This window comes from Phacochoerus africanus, chromosome 9, assembly GCF_016906955.1.
Source record: "Phacochoerus africanus isolate WHEZ1 chromosome 9, ROS_Pafr_v1, whole genome shotgun sequence".
NCBI classification, from domain to species: domain Eukaryota; kingdom Metazoa; phylum Chordata; class Mammalia; order Artiodactyla; family Suidae; genus Phacochoerus; species Phacochoerus africanus.
The window spans coordinates 58,078,384-58,098,775 of record NC_062552.1 but is presented as its reverse complement, the minus strand read 5'-3'; the positions used below and the strand labels follow the sequence as shown (position 1 = coordinate 58,098,775).

Sequence of the window (20,392 nt, the reverse complement as noted above, 5' to 3'; positions counted from 1 at the left end):
AATTTTTTTCTGTCTCCTTTAAAAAATAAAGAACTATGAGAACCTTTAGGACGAGTCTGATAGAATATCAAGGTCATAAACTTCAATGTGAATTACTTCACTGAATATAGTAAATTTTATTGGAAAGGCCAGAGCTTTGGTCTTGTATGCCATAAAAGGTAATTGAAAGAATAAGGGTATAAACTTTGATGAGATCATCTATATAGTATTAGTTTCCTTATGTGCATTACTAGTATTTCATATTGTAGCAATGTTGTTTAAATAAGAAGTCAAAACTGTGACTTTAAAATTAGCTTTATATTTTTGTCTGTATGTGTATGGAGTTAACCATCATTAATTAACTTTTGGGCTCAATACATTGTTTTTTAGAATGTTAGAAATTGACGGACTTTAGAATTTATTGTCCAATCTCTGTATTTTACTGGAGAGGAAACTGAGTCCCAGAGAGGTCACTCAGCCATGAGTTGCAGAATTTATCCCGGTGTAGCTGTCTTTCCACTGCATCAATTTACTTTTCTATTCCTAAGGAGAAGTACTGTCTCCTGTTGATGTGTGTTTATAGAGTTAATAGTGTCAAATAGTGAGAATGGCCAATGAAGACCCTTTCCTGACTTCTTAGTAGTGGAGTAATACTTGCACTAAGCAGGATTCCATGAATGTAGGAATTGTATTTTTTTCAATTCTTTTAGGAGAGAAGAAGATCCAGGGGCCTTTGGATGATTTTGTGTGCTGATTAATTCATCATTTGAAAATAAGTCAATAAATCATAGACATTGTGTCTCAAAAAGTGTACTTTATTTGCCTTGTGCCTGTGGCATAACAATTAGGATTGTGAATAGATGCAAAAAGATGAATGTATTTTTACATAGTTTATGTTCATTTTTCTGTAGCACAAATGAGCCTATAGCAACTGTAACCTTATACAAATCAACTCTCTTTTAAGTAGCTTGCTTTTTTTTCTTGCATTTTCTTATTAGCATTATTTTTCTGGTAGTTAAAATATTAATATATATCAATTGTGGAAAATTTGAGAAAAAGTAACGTTTGCCTACTTGTTAATTTTACATTTTGATCTAATTTTTTGCTCTTTATGAATATCTTAATTATTTTATTTTATTTTGTCTTTTTAGGGCTGCACCTGTGGCATATGGAGGTTCCCAGGCTAGGGGTTGACTTGGAGCTACAGCTGCTGGCCTACCCCCACAGCCACAGCACCGCCAGATCCGAGCCACGTCTGAGATCTACACCATAGCTCATAGCAACGCCGTATCCTTAACCCACTGAGCGAGGCCAGGGATTGAACCTGCATTCTCATGGATGCTAGTCAGATTAGTTTCCACTGAGCCACGACAAGAACTCCTTAACATTTATTTATATATAAATTGCATTTCATAGATTTGACTCCTGAATATTTATTTACCACTGTACAATGAATCTTTTTAATAACAAATCTGTGTAGTGTCATATTAATGCATGTGCCATAATTTATGTGAGCAGTTCTCTGATATTTTGTTATAAATCTCATTGCAGTGAGTATATTTACAGAGAAACATTATTATACGTTTTTTCTAAAGAAATTAAAAATACTTCTGGTAATTTTGCAGAAGTAAATTATTCATATAATGTCTGATTATCTTTTTGTGGTATTGACGTATTGGCTGCTGTTGCTATTAGCTTTTGATGCTATTAGCTTTTTGTTAATAAATATTTAGACCCATTCGTTCATGGATATGAGAATATTTCAATTCTGCATTTCATTTTCATTCGTTATTTGGAATACATTTATAAAGAGAGACAGTCCCTCATCTACTATTTGCTTACTGAGTGGCAGGTTAAAATTTTGATTATTTACCAATTTTCTGGGTAATTGGGTTTCCTGTTATCCTTCAAATATGTCCATAATTAGTTTTTTAAATGCATAAATTCTGGATTTAAACACTTTTGATATGTTTCAATCATTTGAAAATTTCCTTTTTGAAGCTCAAATTATGCTGTCTTTTGGTTAGCAGGAGTCTCTTAAAATTTGCTCTCAAGTTCTTTTGACATTAGCCTAGTTCAGTTTGTTAATTACCTTACTTCTTGGTATGGCATGATGTTTAGTTAATGATTAGCTATTTCAGTAAGAAACCCTGGTTACTTTTACTGAGAAATGGTATTTCAAGAGCATAATAAAGGATGTTCATTGCTACTGGGTGGATCATTAGGAACAGAATTAGAAAATAAAGAAGTAAAATGGATGTATTATGTGTGTATGTGTTTCGTACATGCTCATATATATGTGTTTATATACACTTATTATTTATTTAATGATGATGGGCTCATGAACTATTGCAGTTCAGATTCAGGACCACAGGTATTTTATTTAACCTGCTCTGTATTGTATGTGCATCTCTTTTCTCCCAGACCAAGCATTCAGGTGTAAAGGGCACAGAAAATGATGGAACTATTAGACCACCTAAAGTCTCCTTTACTTTATCCCACATTATACGCACAGCAGTATTAGAATCCCATGAATATTATTCCTACCACAATGTAATTACTGAGAAGAGTTCAAAATTTTTTTTGTGTTTTCCCCATTCTCCTCATCTTTTATTAGTAATTATGTGATAAGTCAGACATAAAGCCATTATATAAGTATATTCTTTAGCTTTCAGTCACTATTTAGTCTTAGTTCTGTAAATGGATGTGTAATGTTCACCACTAGTCCTTATGTCTTTGTCTCTCTAGTCTTGTGGGTTTTTCTGAGGCTTGTTCTATAGTATATGCTTCAGGAAAGTCTTATGAGAATAATATTCCCTGAGGGTTTTTTGTGTTGATAACAGTTTATCTGTGCTTTTTATACTTGAAAGTTGGTTTTACTAGATATAAAGCCCTTAGCTCACATTTATTTCTTGAAAATACTAAATACATTACATCCTTAGAGGATATGTTCCAAGACCCCAGTGGATGTCTGAAAGCTTGGGTAGTACCAAATCCGGTATATACCATTAACTCTTAAATAGGTTAGATAGAACTATGCAAGTCCACTTATATGTGGAGTATTTTCAATAAATACTACAATACTAACACCACTTATTGACTTCCACTGTTACATTCTTCCCTCCTTTGTCATAGATTGGTTGACCATAGGTGCTTGGGTTTTTTTCTGGGCTTTCTATCCACTTCCACTGATACATATTTCTGTTTTTGTGTCAGTTCCATTCTGTTTTGATGATTGTAGCTTTATAGGATAGTCTCAAATGAGGGAGCCTGATTCCTCCAGTCAGTTCTGGTTTATTTTTTTCAATATTGCTTTGGCTATTCAGGGTATTTTGTGTTTCCATACGAATTTTTAAACATTTTGTTCCAGTTCTCTAAAAAATGTCATTGGTAGCTTAATAGGGATTGCACTGAATCTGTAAATTGCCTTGGATAGAATAGTTATTTTGACAATATTGATTCTTCCAAACTGGGAGCATGGTATATCTTTCCATCTGTTTGTATCATCTTTAATTTCTTCCGTCAGTGTCTTATAGTTTTCAAAGTAAAGGTCTTTGTCTGTTTAGGTAGGTTCATTCCTAGATATATTATTCTTTTTGATGTGATAGTAAACGGGGTGGTTTCCCTAATTTCTCTTTCTGGTCTTTCACTGTTAGTGTATAGAAATGCAATAGATTTCTGTGTATTAACTTTGTATCCTGCAACTTTACCAAATTCATTGATGAGCTCTAACAGTGCTCTTGTAGCATCTTTAAAATTTTCTATGTATAGTATCATGCCATCTGCAATCAGTGATAGTTTTGCTTCTTCTTTTCCAATTTGGATTCCTTTTATTTTTTTTTTCTCTGATTGCCATGACTAAGACTTCCAAAACTATGATGGAATATGTGGTGAACGTGGATATTCTTGTGTTGTTTCTGATCTTAGTGGAAATGCTTTTGGCTTTTCAGTGTTGAGAATGATGTTACCTGTGGGTTTGTCATATAAGGCTTTTATTATGTTGAGCTAGTTCCTCTGTGCTGACTTTTTTTAGAGTTTTTATCAGAAAATGGGTGTTGGATTTTGTTGAAAGCTTTTTCTCCATCTATTGAGATGATCATATGATTTTTATTCTTCAGTTTGTTGATGTAGTGTATCCCATTCATTGATTTGTGGGTATTGAATAATCCTTGCATCCCGGGGATAAATCCTACTTGATCATCGTGTATGGTTCTTTTAACATCTTTTTTTTTTTTTGGTCTTTTTAAGGCTGCACCCTGTGGCATGTGGAAGTTCTCAGGGATTGAATCGGAACTATAGCCACCAACCTATGCCACAGCCTCAGAAACACCAAATCCGAGCCATGTCTGCAACCTACACCACAGCAATGCAAGACCCTTAACCCACTGAGCAAGGCCAGGGATCAAACCTGCATCCTCGTGGGTACTAGTCAGATCTGTTTCCACTGAGCTGCAATGGGAACTCCTCATTTAATATCTTCTTAAAGTATTTTGTTGAGGATTTTTTTTATCTGTGTTCTTTCATGATATTGGCTTGTAAGTTTCTTTTCTTGTGGTATCTTTGTCTGGTTTTGGTATCGGAGTGATAGTGGCTTCATAGAATGACCTTGGGAGTGTTCCTTCCTCTGCATTTTTTTTTCAAGAGTTTCAGCAAAATAGGTATGAAATTAGAACAATCTCTTAACACATACATTAAAAAAAAAACTCAAACTGGATTACAGACCTAAACATAAGGCCAGATACTATAAAACTCCTAGAGGAAAACATAGGCAGAACACTTGGACATAAATCACAGCAATATTTTGTTTGATCCACCTCCTAGAATAATGAAAATAAAAGCAAAAATAAACAATAAACAAATGGGACCTGATTAAACTTAAAAGTTTTTGCTCAGTAAAGGAAACCATAAACAAAACAAAAAACCTACAGAATGGGAGAAAATCTTTGCAAATTAAGCAACTAACAAGGGATTAATCTCCAAAATATTCAAATATCTCATGGACCTTTATATATATATATATATAAACATCAAAAGATGGGCAGAAGATATAAACAGATATTTCTCCAAAGATGTACAGATAGCTAAAAAACACATGAAAAGGTGCTGAACATCACTAATTACTAGAGAAATGCAAGTCAAGTTACGGTGAGGTACCAGCTCACACTAGTCAGAATGGCCATCATCAAAAAGTCTACAAGCCATAAAAAGTCTATTCAGCCATAAAAAAAAGTAATAATGCCATTTGCAATAAAAGGGATGGACCTAGACATTATCATACTGAGTGAAATAAAGACAAATATCTTATATCGCTTTTATATGGAATATAATAAAAATGATACAAAGGAACTTATTTAAAAGATGGAAATAAACTCAGATTTCAGAACCAATCTTATGGTTACCATAGGTGAAACCATTGTGGGGAGGAAAGAATAACATATACACACCTTTGTATTAAATGCTTAATGAGAACCTACTGCATAGTACAAAAAAACCTACTAAATAGTTTGTAATAATCTATATAGGAGAAAAGAATGGATATATTTATATTTACGGTTGATTCACTTTGTCATACACCTGAAACTAATACAACATTGTAAATCAACTATAATTAAATTTAAAATAGATAAGTAATAAATATTGTTGGTAATTTTATATGCAACCCCCCCACCCCATCTCCATGGCTCAGTTTTAAGAGTTCACAGGGGTTTGCCTTCACCAGTCTGTTCAGAACTTTTCTTTTCTTTCTTTTTGCTTTTTAGGGCTGCATCTATGGCACATGGAGGTTCCCAGGCTAGGTGTCGAATTGGAGCTACAGCTGCTGGCCTAAGCCACAGCCACAGCAACGCTGGATCCGAGCCACATCTGCGACCTACGCCACAGCTCACGGCAACGGCCGATCCTTAACCCACTGAGCAAGGGCATGACCGAACCCGCAACCTCATGGTTCCTAGTCGGATTCGTTAACCACTGCGCCACAACGGGAACTCCTCAGAACTTCTTAATGCAGGCATCTTTCCCTCTCCTGCAATGGAGTGGGCAGACCCCTCTCAGTTTTAGATGCCATTCTTAAATTGTCCTCTTGAATCCAGTGGAAAAACAATTACTTTTTTAGTGTTCTGTCTCAGGTTCATTATTCACTCTATTGTTTTCCTCTGATTTCTCCTTCAATGACACTGAAACCTTGCTAGTCTGTTGGTAGTTTATTATCACCCCCTTCTGGTAGAGCTTATAGGGATACCGTGTCACTTTATTTTCCTGTGAACATTTCTTTGGATTTTGCTTTTGCTGTCTAATTGCTGTTTCTGTTTTATGTGATGATTCAGAATCTAAATCTTAACTACCACTGCCTTCATCTTCTCAGAATTCTCGTAAGTGTTTTAATGACTAATAACCTTCATAAATACCATTTTTGTCTTTTTTATTGAGAGATACTTGATGTAGAATATTGTATTAGTTTTAATGTGTACAACATAATGTTTGATATATGCGTGTATTGTGAAATGATTGCCACGGTAAGTTTAGTTAGCATCTGTCTTACAGAGAGTTACAACTTTTTGTCTTGTGATGAGAACTTTTAAGATCTACTCTTTTAGCAACTTTAAAATATATAGTCAGAGTTCCCATTGTGGCGCAGAGGAAATGAATCTGACTAGGAACCATGAGGTTGTGGGTTCAATCCCTGGCATCACTCAGTGGGTTAAGGATCCGGCATTGCCATGAACTGTGGTGTAGGTAGCAGATGCGGCTCAGATCTGGCATTGCTGTGGCTGTGGTGTAGGCCAGTGGCAACAGCTCTGATTGGAACCCTAGCCTGAGAACCTCCATATGCCACAAGTGCAGCCCTAAAAAGACAAAAGACAAAAAAACACACAAAAAAAATACAGTAGAGTATTGTTAACTATAGTCACCATGTTGTACATTGCATTGCTAGGAGTTATCTTATTAGTAGAAGTTTTCATGTCTTGACCACTTTCATTCATTTGACCACAAATAGCTCTTATTTTTAGCTTTTATTACATTACCCTCTTCTCATCATTCATTTAACACATATTGAGTGTCTACCAGATGCCAGGCACAGCACCAGACACAGAAATATCAGTGAGCAAAACAAATCAGTACCCTCATGAAACTTATGTTCTAGTGCAGGAGATTACAAATGAATGTTTGATGTTAGGCAATAATGTTAAGCAAGTCCTATGAAGAAAAAGAAAAGTAAACAAAATAAGGAGATGGTTAATAATAGAAAGTGTTACTTAAGATTTGGTGTTCATTTTAATCAAGGCCATGCAAATACTTGGAGAAGAATATTCTTGGCTAAGGAAACAAGAGTCCTGAGGCGGTTCCATTCCTGATAAATTTGAGGAACAACAACATCCACTGTGGATCGCATGGAATGAACAGAGGAGAGAGCAGTATGGGATATAAGCCAAAGAGGTCAATGATGTAGGGCTTAGTTGGCTTTTTACCCTAAATGTGATGAGAATGCAAATTTTTGATAAGAGTAATAATATGATGTGTTTTATGTTTTAAAAAATTGCTTTTGTAAAGAAAAGATTTAGAGATCAGAGTAGCTAGAAGACCATTTAAGAGGCTGTTACAGTAATATAGATGAAAGCTGATGATGCCTTAGACTAGGTGATGGTGGTGGGGAGAAGTGGTTAGATTGGGGATGAATATGGGGTGTATTTGAAAGTAGAGCTGATGGGATTTACTGATATATTAGGATGTGAGCAGTTGTGCAAATAGTGGTACCATTTACTGAACACTCTAGGAGCAATTTTTATGTATATTGGGAGCACAAGAGCTTTGTTTTCTTATTTTAGAAATGCTTATGGTGGAAATATTCTACAGGAATAACAATGTTGGAAATTTGAGGAGAGGGTCTAAAATAATTAGGAAGGAAAATGTGGGTAAAATAAACTGAGGTTGCTTGATTTTCTGGTGATACTAAAGCCCAGAGTGTTATTTTAGAAATACTTATGGTGGAAATATTCTATCTAAGTGGAAATTTTCAAGAGACAGTTGGATATAGGAATGGAGTTCTGAACTAGAGACAAAATTTGGAAATTTCATGTGTGAATGGTATTTCAAGTCACTATACTTGATGGATAAGTTTGAATAGAGAACAGGGAAGATCTGAGGCTGGGTCTGAGTTGTTTAACATTTACCAGTCAAGAAGAGGAAGAGGATCCAGCAAAGAAGACTTAGAAAGTGCAGCTGGAGTTAAGACGACAATGTGATGACTAGAAGCCTAGTGGAAAAAGAGTGTCAGGGAGGTGGAAGTGATTTACAGGGATAACAATGTTGGAAATTTGAGGAGAGGGTCTAAAATAATTGGAAAGGAAAATGTGGGTAAAATAAACTGAGGTTGCTTGATTTTCTGGTGATGCTAAAGCCCATTTGAAGTGTAATGTAATAAATTTAAGGTGAGATTAGTCAACATGGTTTGTAATTACAGCCATAATAATCTGTTCAGTTATGGGCACAAAGTAGGGAGAGAGTTGATTTAGGGTTGGGATTTTGCCATGCAAGTTTGAAAGAAGAACAGAAGGAAAAGAGATTTGTGTAAATGCAAGGAAGTGATTACAGTGATGAACCATAAAATCCAAGATGATGATATGGAGGGATGTGGGGCCATCCTCTTTTGGCCAAATTTCTCTTGCCAGTAACCACATTCCACTTTCTCATCTCTGCCTGTTTTCTGGGATGCCACCTTTCCCAACTACCAATAAACAAATACACACATCCCCAATATCCCTATGTTCAAATTCAACCCATTCCTCAAGGAATGGCATCCTCAAGCAGACACAGTGATTCCTTTTTGCAGTCTTTCCTCCTCACCCTGAGTGGAGACTGATTTTATTTCTGTTTTTGAGCTGCTATAGCAAGCACTCTCTCAAGCTTGTTCTAATAGATCTGTGAGTGTATTTTCTCTTTCTGTATTCTTAGCTTTTAGCACAAATTGATATGCAGCAAAGGTTTGATAAGTCAATGAAGATCTCAAGTAAATCAGTTTCTTTAGTGTTTTCCAAAGCAGTTGTTGAAACCAGTATTTCATAGATCTTTTACTTTCATCTATATAATCTTTTATGTTCATTGTCGTCTGTAGCAATGCTGTTATTTTTTAATAATCATCATCATTTCATTTATTTATCTTGCAGGAGCACCTTTCTTTAAAGAAGTATATTATTGACATTGTGGTTGAAAGTGCAGCTCCACCAGAGCCTTCGAAAGATGGAGAAGAGCGGCAGAAAAACAAAAAAAAAGCCAAAAAGATAAAAGCCCGGATGAACTTCAGGTACTATAAATATCCTTTAAAACAAAGATAAACTCTTAATGATGCATCCTTTTTAATGTATATCCAGGGATGACCCTCTGCCTCCCAAAAAAGTTTAAACTTACTTGCTTCACAAAAGCCTTGAAAATAACACCGATGAGCCTAATTTATAGCCACTTTATTTGATTGAGAAAGAAAACTGCATATCGATCTAAAGCCCTTGCTTTCACCTGTTAAGAGCTCTTCTTATAATTGGATACCAAAGCCCTGCCAAACTTGTGCCTCCTCAGCATACAATAGTATGTTTAAGTATGTGTAAACCAAGCCTATTTTTCTTTGCAACTATTGATTTTTAAATGAAGTATCAAAGAAAATCAATAGCAATCAACAAATAGAAGTCTGCTGGCTATAGTGTCAAATCCCATGACTAGGTTTAATCAATTTGGTTGCCTGTCACAACAAGAAAAAGTTCAAGAAATAGCTTGAAATGGAAAGTGAGTTGTCAGACCTGTAGTTTATCATCAGCCTCCAAAGTGACATCTGAGGATCAGATAACTGTGTAGTCCATTATTACCTCACAAGCTTTGAACATCATTTGATGACTGATGAGTCTTGTTTGAGGACACAAATGTAGTTCCTTCTTAGCAGATTATTTGTTCTTTGAAGGAATGTAGTCTGCATATGTTGTTATACATTTATTCCCAAATGTTTCAAAAGATAGAGAAGCTTGACCCATGGGCTTATGGAAATATAGGTCTAGAATAATGGTAAATAGTTTCCAATTTCAGATTGTGATTAAGGGAGGTATCCATTTCATTTTACACAATTGGTGAAAACTTCAGAGTACTCATCCAGGCAAAAAATAGAAAAGGCTTTTTTGATTGTATTTTTTGAGTTTCTGAAGTTTATAAAAACAGTTTCATAGTTCATATACTTCAGGGTATTACTGACCTTCATTTCTAGTTTATGCTAAGAACTTGCTGACTTCCTGACACTGAAATGTTAGAGTCCATTCTTTGGACATTTCTTTTTTTTTCCCTCTCTATGTCCGCATCTCCTTAGTGCATTCATCCAGTCCTATGGCTTTAAATTTTCTCTACTTTTGATGACTGACAATTTTGTATCTTCAATTTTACTCACACTTAGTATGTCCAAAACAAGCTCCTGCTTTTTCCTCCATACTTGCCCCCTAAAAACCCTCCTTCTTGTCCCATAGTCTCCTTTACCTTAATACTCTATTCTAGTTGTGTGTGCCCAAACCTTTGAAGTTGTCCTTGACATTTTTCTTTCTCCCACACCTCTCATCCAGTCTAACTGCAAATAATGTTAACTTTGGTTTGAAATACCTTCAAAATTTGGCCGTCTTTCTCTAACTTACCCATCAAGCCTCCATCTTCTCTCACCTGGATTATTATAGTACTCCTCTGTCTAGTCTCTTTGTTTCTTGCAGTCTATTCTAAATACTCAGGCCCGAGTGAACCTATTAAAATGCCAGATCATGTCCCTTTTCTCAAACTTTGAGGCTTTTACACTTCAGGTCTCCTTTTCCTAGATGGCTCTTTCCACATATATCCATAGAGCTTAGCTCTCTCACCTCCTTCAGGTCTCTGTCCAAATGTCACCTTTTCAGTGAGGCTGTCTTTCATATCTATATCTATATCTATATCTATATATCTAGTAATGCTCATTTATTAAAGAAAATATTTAAATTTAGGAAAAAAACCTATAATTCTGATGCTACTAATATTTTATTTTTATTTATTTATTTAGTCTTTTTAGGACCGTACCCGTGGCATATGGAGCTTCCCAGGATAAGGGTCCAGTCAGAGCTGTAGCTGCCAGCCTACACCACCGCCTCAGCAATGTGGGATCTGAGCCATGTCTTCAACCTACACCACAGGTCACGGCAATGCCATAACCTTAACCCAATGAACAAGGCCAGGGATCGAACCCGTGTCCTCATGGATACTAGTTGGGTTCGTTAACTGCTGAACCTTGACAGGAACTCCTAATGCTACTAGTATTCTAGCATATATATCCTTTTTATGCATATATATCTATATCTACAGACTTTTTTTATTGTAGTATGATTTACTTAAGAGAAAGGAGAAATCTCTAATGTACAGTTTGTTGAGTTTTGTCAAATCAAGATACTCATGTAATCTACAACCTATCAAAAATCAGAACATCTCCATTCCTTTGCAGAGTTTTCTTGTTCTTCTTTCTAGTCATTCTTCCACCACCCCTGGCCCTTGGTAACACTGATGTGCTTTCTATCACCGTAAATTAGTTTTTCGTGTTCTAGGAGTACATACAAAGGAAATCACATTCCTTTGTGGCTGGCTTCTTTTACTGAGTACAGTTGATCCTTGAACAATGGGAGGGTTAGGGGCACTGACGCTCCATGCAGTCAAAAATCCACATATAACTTACAGTTGGACCCCCATATCTGTAGTTCCTCCATATCCATGGTTCTGCATCCACAGATTCAAGCAGCTGGGGATTGTGTAGTATCGTAGTTTTTATTATTGAAAACAATCCATGTATAAGTAGACCCACACAGTCAAACCCATATTCAGGTGTCGAAAGTATACTCTTTTTGAGATTTATCTCTGTTGTTGCATGTACATAATTTGTTCTTTTTCATTGTTGAATGTGCATATTTCACAGACTTTTATCTATTCATCTGTTCATTTTGTGCATATTTCACACATTTTTATCTATTCATCTGTTGATAGACATTTGGGTTTCTAGTTTTTGGTATTTGTAAATTAAGCTCATATTAAGTTTTGGGGTGTATATATTTTTATTTCTCGTGAGTAAATACTTAGAAGTGGGATACCACCCTGTTTTCCATAGTGTTTGCACTATTTTACACCCCCATCAGCAAACGATGGGAGTTCAGGTTGCTCCGAAGTCTTTCCAGTACTTGATATTGTTAGTTTTTAAAATTTTAATTTTAATCTTGTTCCAGTGTGAGCATAGTGGTCTCATTGTGATTCTAATTAGCATTTCCCTAGTGACTAATAATATATATTGAGTATGTTTCCATATGCTTTTTAACTATTCATTATCTTCCTTTATGATGAGTTTGTTGAAGAATTTTGTCCATTTAAAAAATCGAGTTGTCACCTTTTTTTGAGTTGTTTATACATTCTAACCGTAAGTTCTTTGTCAGAAATATATCTTGTGAATTTTTTCTCTGTCTGGAGCTTGCCTGTACATTTTGTTAATGATAGCTTTTAATAAGCAAGAGTTTTTTTCTTTTTTATTAAAGTATAGTTGATATACAGTGTTGTGCTAATTTCTGCCATATATCAAAGTAAGAGCTTTTAAATGTGATGATGTGTATTTTATCAGTATTTTCTCTTTAGGTCTTGTGCTTTCTGGGTTCTAAGAGGTTTTTATCTGACCAGAGGTTAAAAAGGCTCCCTTTTTTTCCCCTAGAAGCCTTGTAATTTTAACTTTTGCATTTAGACTTACAACCCATCTCAGATGAATTAATGGGTATGATATGAAGTATAGGTCCATGTTTATTTTGCCATATAGATAGCCAGTTGTTTTCAGCACAAGGTGCTAAAAAGGTTTCCTCTCCCATTATACTGGGTTTTTAAAAAATTTTTGTTGAAGGATAGTTGTATAACAAGGTTGTGATAATTTCTACTGTTCAACAAAGTGATTCAATCATACGTACACACATACCCATTTTCTTTCAGATTCTTTTCCCGCATGGATTATCACAAAATACTGGGTAGAGTTCTCTGTTCTATACAGCAGGTCCCCATTGGCCAATCATTCCATGTACCTTAGTGTGCAAATGCCAGTCCCAAACCCCAGTCCATCCTGACCCCACCTTCCATCTGTCCCTTTTGGTAACTGTAAGTTTTCCAAAGTCTGTGAGTCTGTTTCTGTTCTGTGAATAAGTTCATTTGTGTCCTTTTTTTAGATTGCACATGTAAGTGATATCATGTGACGTTTGTCTTTCACTGTCTGACTAATTTGTCTTATAATAGTTTCTAGGTCCATCCATATTGCTACAAATGGCATTATTTCATTATTTTTTATGGCTGAGTAATATTCCATTGTATATATTTACCACATCTTATTAATCCATTCCTCTCTTGATGGACATTTAGGTTGTGTTCATGTCTTGGCTATTGTAAATAGTGCTGCAATGAACATTGGGGTGCATGTATCTTTTCAAATTAGGATTTTCTCCAGGTAGATGCATAGGGATGGGATGGGATGGTAGTTCTATTTTTAGGTTTTTTTGTTTGTTTTTTGGCTGTTTGTTTTTTGTTTTTTGTTTCTTGCTTTTTAGGGCCGCACTTGTGGCATATAGAGGCTCCCAGGCTAGGGGTCTAATTGGAGCTATAGCTGCCGGCCTGTGCCAAAGCCACAGCAACACTAGATCCTAGCCACATCTCGACCTACACCATAGCTCATGTTAATGCCGGATCCTTAACCCAATGAGTGGTTCCTAGTTGGATTCATCTTTGCCACGCCAAGATGGGAACTCCCTATTTTTAGTTTTTTGAGAAACCTCCATACTGTAATCATCGCACAATTTACGTTCCCACCAACAGTGTAAGAGGGTTCCCTTTCTTCTGCACCCTCTCCAGCATTTATTATTTGTAGACTTAAAAAAAAATTCTATTATGATTCATTTACATTGTTCTGTCAATTTCTGCTGTACAGCACAGTGACCAGTCATACATATATATATATATATATATATATACACATATATATATACATTCTTTTTCTCACATTATCCTCCATCATGCTCCATCAGAAGTGATTTGATATATAGTTCCCTGTGCTCTACAGTAGGATTTCATTGCCTGTCTGCTCCAAATGCAAGAGTTTTCATCTACTAACCCCAGATGCTCAATTGATTCCACTCCCTTCCCTTCCCCCCTGGCAAACACGAGTCTGTCCTATATATCCATGATCTTTTCTGTTTCATAGATAGATCATTTGTGCCATATTTTAGACTCCACATATAAGTGACATCATATGGTATCTGTCTTTCTCTTTCTGACTTACTTCACTCAGTATGCGAGTCTCTAGTTCCATCCATGTTGCTATAAATGGCAATATTTTGTCTTTTTTATGGATGAGTAGTATTTCATTGTGTGTGTGTGTGTGTGTGTGTGTGTGTATACCACATCTTCCTAATCCATTCATCCATTGATGGGCATTTAGATTGTTTTAGTGTCTTGGCTATTGTGAATAGTGCTGTGATGAACATATGGGTGCATGTATCTTTTTCAGTGAAATATTTGGATATATGCAAGGGAGTGGGATTGCTGGCTCATATATTAGTTTTACATTTAGTTTTCTGAGGTATTTCCATACTGTGGTATTTCCATTGTGGTTGTATCAATTTACATTCCTACCAGCGATTAAGGAGGGTTCCCTTTCTTCCACATCCTCTCTAGCATTTGTTATTTGTTGATTAGTTAATGATGGCCACTCTAACTGGTGTGAGGTGGTACCTCACTGTAGTTTTGATTTGCACTTCATGTGCCTGGTGGCCATCTGTATATCTTCTTAGGTCTATTTAGGTCTTCTGCTCATTTTTCAATTGGGTTGTTTGGATTTTTATTGTTGTTGTTTTTCTTGAGTTGTGTGAGTTGTTTGTATATTTTGGAGATTAAACCTTTGTCGGTTGAGTCATTGCAAAATTTTTCTCCCATTCTGAAGGTTGTCTTTTCATTTTCTTAATGGTTTCCTTTGCTGTGCCAAAGGTTTTAAGTTATGTCCCATTGGTTTATTTATATCTTTATTGTCATTATCCTAGGAGGTGGATCAAACGAGATGTTGCTGTGGTTTATGTCAAAGAACGTTCTGCTTGTGTTTTCCTCTAGGAGTTTTATAGTGTCTGGTTTTACATTTAGGTCTTTAATCCATTTTGAGTTTATTTTTGTATATGGTGTTAGACAGTGTTCTAATTTCATTCTCTTACATGCAGTTGTCCAGTTTTCCCAGCACCATTTATTGAAAAGCGTATCTTTCCTTCACTGTATGTTCTTGCCTCCTTTGTCATAGATTAATTGACCATAGGTGTTTGAGTACATTTCTGGGCTTTCTATCCTATTCCATTGATCTGTGTTTCTGTTTATGTTCCAGTACTATCCCATCTTGATGACTAGCTTTGTAGTAGAGTCTGAAGTCAGGGAGCCTGATTCCTCCAGTTCTGCTTTTGCTTTTCAGTATCGGTCTGGCTATTTGAGGTCTTTTGTGTTTGCATACAAATTTGAAAATATTTTGTTCTAGTTCTGTAAAGAATGTTATTGGGGAGTTTCCGTCACGGCCCAGTGGTTAATGAACCCACCTAGTATCCATGAGGATGTGGGTTCGATCCCTGGCCTCCCTCAGTGGGTTAAGGATCCGGCGTTGCCATGAGCTGTAGGTTGCAGATGTGGCTTGGATCCCACATTGCTGTGTCTATGTCATAGGCTGGTGGCTACAACTCTGATTAGACCCCTAGCCTGGGAGCTTCCATATGCTGCAGGTGTGACCCTAAAAAGCAGAAAGAAAAAAAAAATGTCATTGGTAATTTGATAGGGATTTCACTGAATCTGTAGTTTGCCTTAGGAAGTATTGTCATTTTGACTATGTTGATTCTTTCAATCCAAGAGCATGGTATATTTTTCCATCTATTTATGCCTTTGATTTCTTTGTTCAGAGTACAGGTCTTTTGTCTTTTAGGTAGGTTTATTCCTAGGTATTTTATTCTTTTTGATGCAGTGGTGAATGGGATTGTTTCCCTAATTTCTCTTTCCATTCTTTCATTGATAGTATATAGAAATAGTCAATTCTGCATATTAATTTTGTTATCCTGTGACTTTACTAAATTCATTGATGAGCTCTAACAGTTTTCTGGTAGTGTCTTTAGGATTTTCTAGGTATAGAATTATGTTGTCTGCAAAAGGTGATAGTTTTACTTCTTCTTTTCCAATTTGGACTTCTTTTGTTTTTCTTCTCTGATTGCCATGGCTTGGACTTCCAAGACTATGTTGAATAACATTGGTGAAAGAGGACATCCTTGACTTATTCCTGATCATAGTGGAAATGCTTTCAGTTTTTCACCATTGAGAATAATGTTAGCTGTGGGTTTGTCATATATGGCTTTTATTATATTGAGGTAGATCCCCTCTATGTCCACTCTGTGGAGAGTTTTTATCAGGAATGGGTGTTGAATTTTGTCAAGAGCCTTTTTCTGCATCTATTGAGATGATCATATGGTTTTTATTTTTCATTTTGTTGATGTGTGTCACATTGATAGATTTTCAGATATTGCAGAATCCTTGCATCCCTGGGATAAATCCTATTTGATCATGTTGCATGATTTTTTTAATGTATATTTGTATCCAGTTTGTTAATATTTTGCTGAGGATTTTTGCATCTGTGTTCATCAGTGATATTGGCCTGTAATTTTCTTTTTCCTTCCTTCCTTCTTTTCTTTCTTTCTCTTTCCTTTCTTTCCTTCCTTCCTTCCTTTCTTTCTTTTCTTTTCTTTCTTTCTCTTTCTTTCTTCTTTCTTCTTTCTTTCTTTCTTTCTTTCTTTCTTTCTTCTTTCTTTCCTTTCTTTTTCTTCTTTTCCTTCCCTTCCTTCCTTCCTTCCTTCCTTCCTTCCTTCCTTCCTTCCTCCTTCCTTCCTTCCTTCCTTCCTTCCTTCCTTCCTTCCTTCCTTCCTTCCTTCCTTCCTTTTGTCTTTTTAGGGCTGCACCCACAGCATATGGAGGTTCCCAGGCTAGGGGTTTAACTGGAGCTATAGCTGCTGGCCAACACCACAGCCACAGCACTCTAGATCCAAGCCACATCTGTGACCTACACCACAGCTCATGTCAATGCCAGATCCTTAACCCACTGAGCAAGGCCAGGATCTGAACCCGCAACCTCATGGTTCCTAGTTGGATTCATTTCCACTGTGCCATGATGGGAACTCCTAATTTTCTTTTTTTGTGGTATCTTTGTCTCGTTTTGGTATCAGGGTAATGGTGACTTCATAGAATGAGCTTGGGGGTGTTCCTTCCTCTGCAATTTTCTGGAAAAGTTTCAGAAGAAGAGACATTAACTCTTCTCTGAATGACTGAATATTTGGTAGAACTCAGCTGTGAAGCCATCAGGTCCTGGACTTTTGTTATTTGGAAGTTTTAAAATCACATTTTCAACTTCAGTACTTGTGATTGGTCTGTTCATATTTTCCATTTCTTCCTAGTTTGGTCTTGGTAGGTTGTACCTTTGTAAGAACCTGTCCATTTCTTCTAGGTTGTCCATTTTATTGGCATGCAATTGCTCATAGTAGTCTCTCATGATCCTTTGTATTTATGCAGTGTCAGTTGTAACTTCTCCTTTTTCAATTCTAATTTTATTGATTTGAACCCTCTCACTTTTTTTCTTGCTGAGTCTGGCTAACGGTTTGTCAATTTTGTTGATCTTTACACAGAACCAAGTTTTCACTTCATTGATCTCAATTGTTTTCTTTGCCTCTATGTTGTTTCTGCTCTAATCTTTATGATTTCTTTCCTTCTACTAATTTTGGGCTTTGTCTTTTCTTCCTTCTCTAGCTGTTTAAGGTGTAAGGTTAGGTTGTTTATTTGCATTTTTTTCTTCATTCCTGAGATAAGAGTGTATTGCTATAAACTTCCCTCTCAGAACTGCTTTTGCTGTGTCCCATGGGTTTGGGATGGTTGTATCTTCATTGTCATTTGTCTCTATGTATCTTTTAATTTCTTCTTTGGCTTCTTCAATGATCCACTGATAGTTTAGTAGAAACTTAAGTTTATTTCTAGTCTGATAGCATTGTGATTGGAGAAAATACTTGAAATAATATCAGTTTTTCAAAATGTATCAAGGCTTGATCTGTGGCCCAAGAATAATCTATCCTGGAGAATGTTCTATATATACTTCAGAAGAAAATATATTCTACTGCTTTGGGGTGAAAGTTCTATAGCTATCAGTTAAGTCTGTTTTGGTCTAGTGTATCATTTAAGGCCTGTATTTCCTTGTTGATTTTCTGTCTTGATGATCTGTCCATTGCTATAAGTGGGGCGTTAAAGCCCCCCACTATTATTGTTTTACTGTCAACTTCACCTTTTTATGGCTGTTGGTAGTTGCCTTATATATTGTGCTGCTCCTATGATCAACGTTCTGCATTTGTCCTCTCCTCCCATCATGCTTGCTAGTTTCAATATCATGTTTGTCAATGGATGATTTTCTACTTTTAGATTATCTTTGCCTTTATGAGTGAGCTTCTTCATTTTAATATTCTTGTTTCTAATTGTGGCTTTTCCTTTTCTTCTTAGAGATGTTCTGTAGTAGTTGATGTAAAGCTGGTTTGGAGGTGCTGAATTCTCTTAGTTTTTGCTTGTCTATGAAGCTTTTGATCTCTCTATCAAATCTTACTGAGAGCTTTGCTGGGTAGAATATTTATTATTGCTTCTAGGTTCTTCCCCTTCATCACCTCAAGTATATTTTGCCATTGCCTTATAGCTTGTAGGATTTCTGCCGAGAGATCAGCTATTATCCTTCTGAAAATTCCCTTATTATGTGATATGTTGCTTCTCCCTTGTGGCTCTCAATATTTTTTCTTTGAACTTAGTTTTTGTCAGTTTGATTAGTATAAGTCTTGCTGTGTTTCTTCTGGGGTTTATTTTGTATAAAGTTCTCTGTGCTTCTTCCACCTGAGTGAGTGTTTCCTTTCCCATATTTGGGAAATTCTTGGTTATACTCTCCTCAAATATTTTCTCTGGCCCATTTTCTCTCTCTTCCCCTTCTGCAATCCCTATGATGTGGATGTTGGTACGTTTAAGGTTGTCCCAGATGTCTCTTAAATGATCCTCATTCTTTTTTCATTCTTTTTTTCTTTATTCTTTTCTGTAGTAGTGATTTCCACCACTTTGTCTTCCAACTGATTTATTCGTTCCTCTGCCTCCGTTAATCTGCTATTAGTTCCTTCTAGATTATCTTTCACTCAGCTATCACACTATTCCTTTTGCTCTTCAAATCCTCTAGCTTTTTGTTAAACATATCTTTTAAGTTCTTGATCTGTGTCTCCGTTCTTTTTCGAAGATCTTGGATATCTTTACTGTTATCACTCTGAAGTCTTTTTCAGGTAAATCTCCTATCTCCTCATCATTTAGTGGTTTTTGTGTGTTTTTGTCTTGTTCCTTTGTCTGAAAGCTACTTCTTCATCATCTCATAGTGTCTACCTTTCTGTTTATCATCCCTTTGACAGTTGGTATGTAGATGTTGAAGCAGGTGTCCAGTACTGGAGTTCTAAGGGGTGGTAGGGGTTCACATGTACCTCTTTGACAGATAAGCTCTAGGGATTGCTCTATGTAGATACAGGAGCAGGTGCTGCTGTTCTATTGGCACTCTCCTTGCTTGGCCACTCTAGGGATCTCTCTCTAAAGCCTCAGTGGCGGAAGGCTTCTCCCTGCTTGTTGCTCACAGGCTCTATCCGTAGCTGCAGGATGTGTGTTTCTGGCATTCCCTCCCTATGCCTTGCTGCTGGTAGGTGTTGTGCTCTCTGTAGCCCTGCAGATTGGCTAATGGGCCTCCCCTGGCTTCCTTGGTGTGGAAAGAGTGCTACTGACATGAGCCTTCACAGGGCCACTGGCAAGGCTCCTGTATCTTGTGCTTTTTGCTGGTTGGGCAGCTCACAGCTCTGTCAGGGAGTGGGCACAGGCAGCCCTCTTGGAATGGGCACTGCTGCCAGCAGCTTTTCTAGCGTTGCCTTTCTGCAGATTCTCTGGGTGGAGCCAAGGCACCTTTCCCTGATCCACAGGGAGCAGGCACCAGCAGCCCTCTCATAGGAATGGGTGCTGCTGCGCTGGCACGAGCCTCTGCAGATTCTCTGGGCAGAGCTGAGATGCCTGTGTTTGCCTGTGTTTCCCCTGCTCAAGCAGGTTGTTGCTTTTGCAGTCATTGGGCGCTGCCGCCAGCAATTTTTCTGCCACTGCTTTGCTGGCATGAGCATCTGTGGATTCTCTGGGTGGAGCCAAGGAACCTGTGTTTTTCCTGATCAGCAGGGAGCAGGCCGTCTTGCAGAAATGGGTGCAGCCTCTCTGGGCAGAGCTGAGACTCCTGTGTTTTCCCTGCTCAAGCTGGTTGTTGCTTTTA

The 20,392-nt window shown here is 36.8% G+C and overlaps 1 protein-coding gene across 3 annotated transcripts in view; it reads left to right on the top strand.

The window, feature by feature from the left end:
- Window positions 1–20,392, top strand: part of SCAPER (S-phase cyclin A associated protein in the ER) — a 411,590-nt gene that overhangs the window by 157,368 nt on the left and 233,830 nt on the right. For all 3 annotated transcript variants that reach the window (XM_047796974.1, XM_047796976.1, XM_047796975.1), the window contains one exon: window positions 9,141–9,277. In XM_047796974.1, coding sequence (XP_047652930.1) covers window positions 9,141–9,277 — 137 coding nt within the window. The remainder of the gene's footprint in view (window positions 1–9,140; window positions 9,278–20,392) is intronic.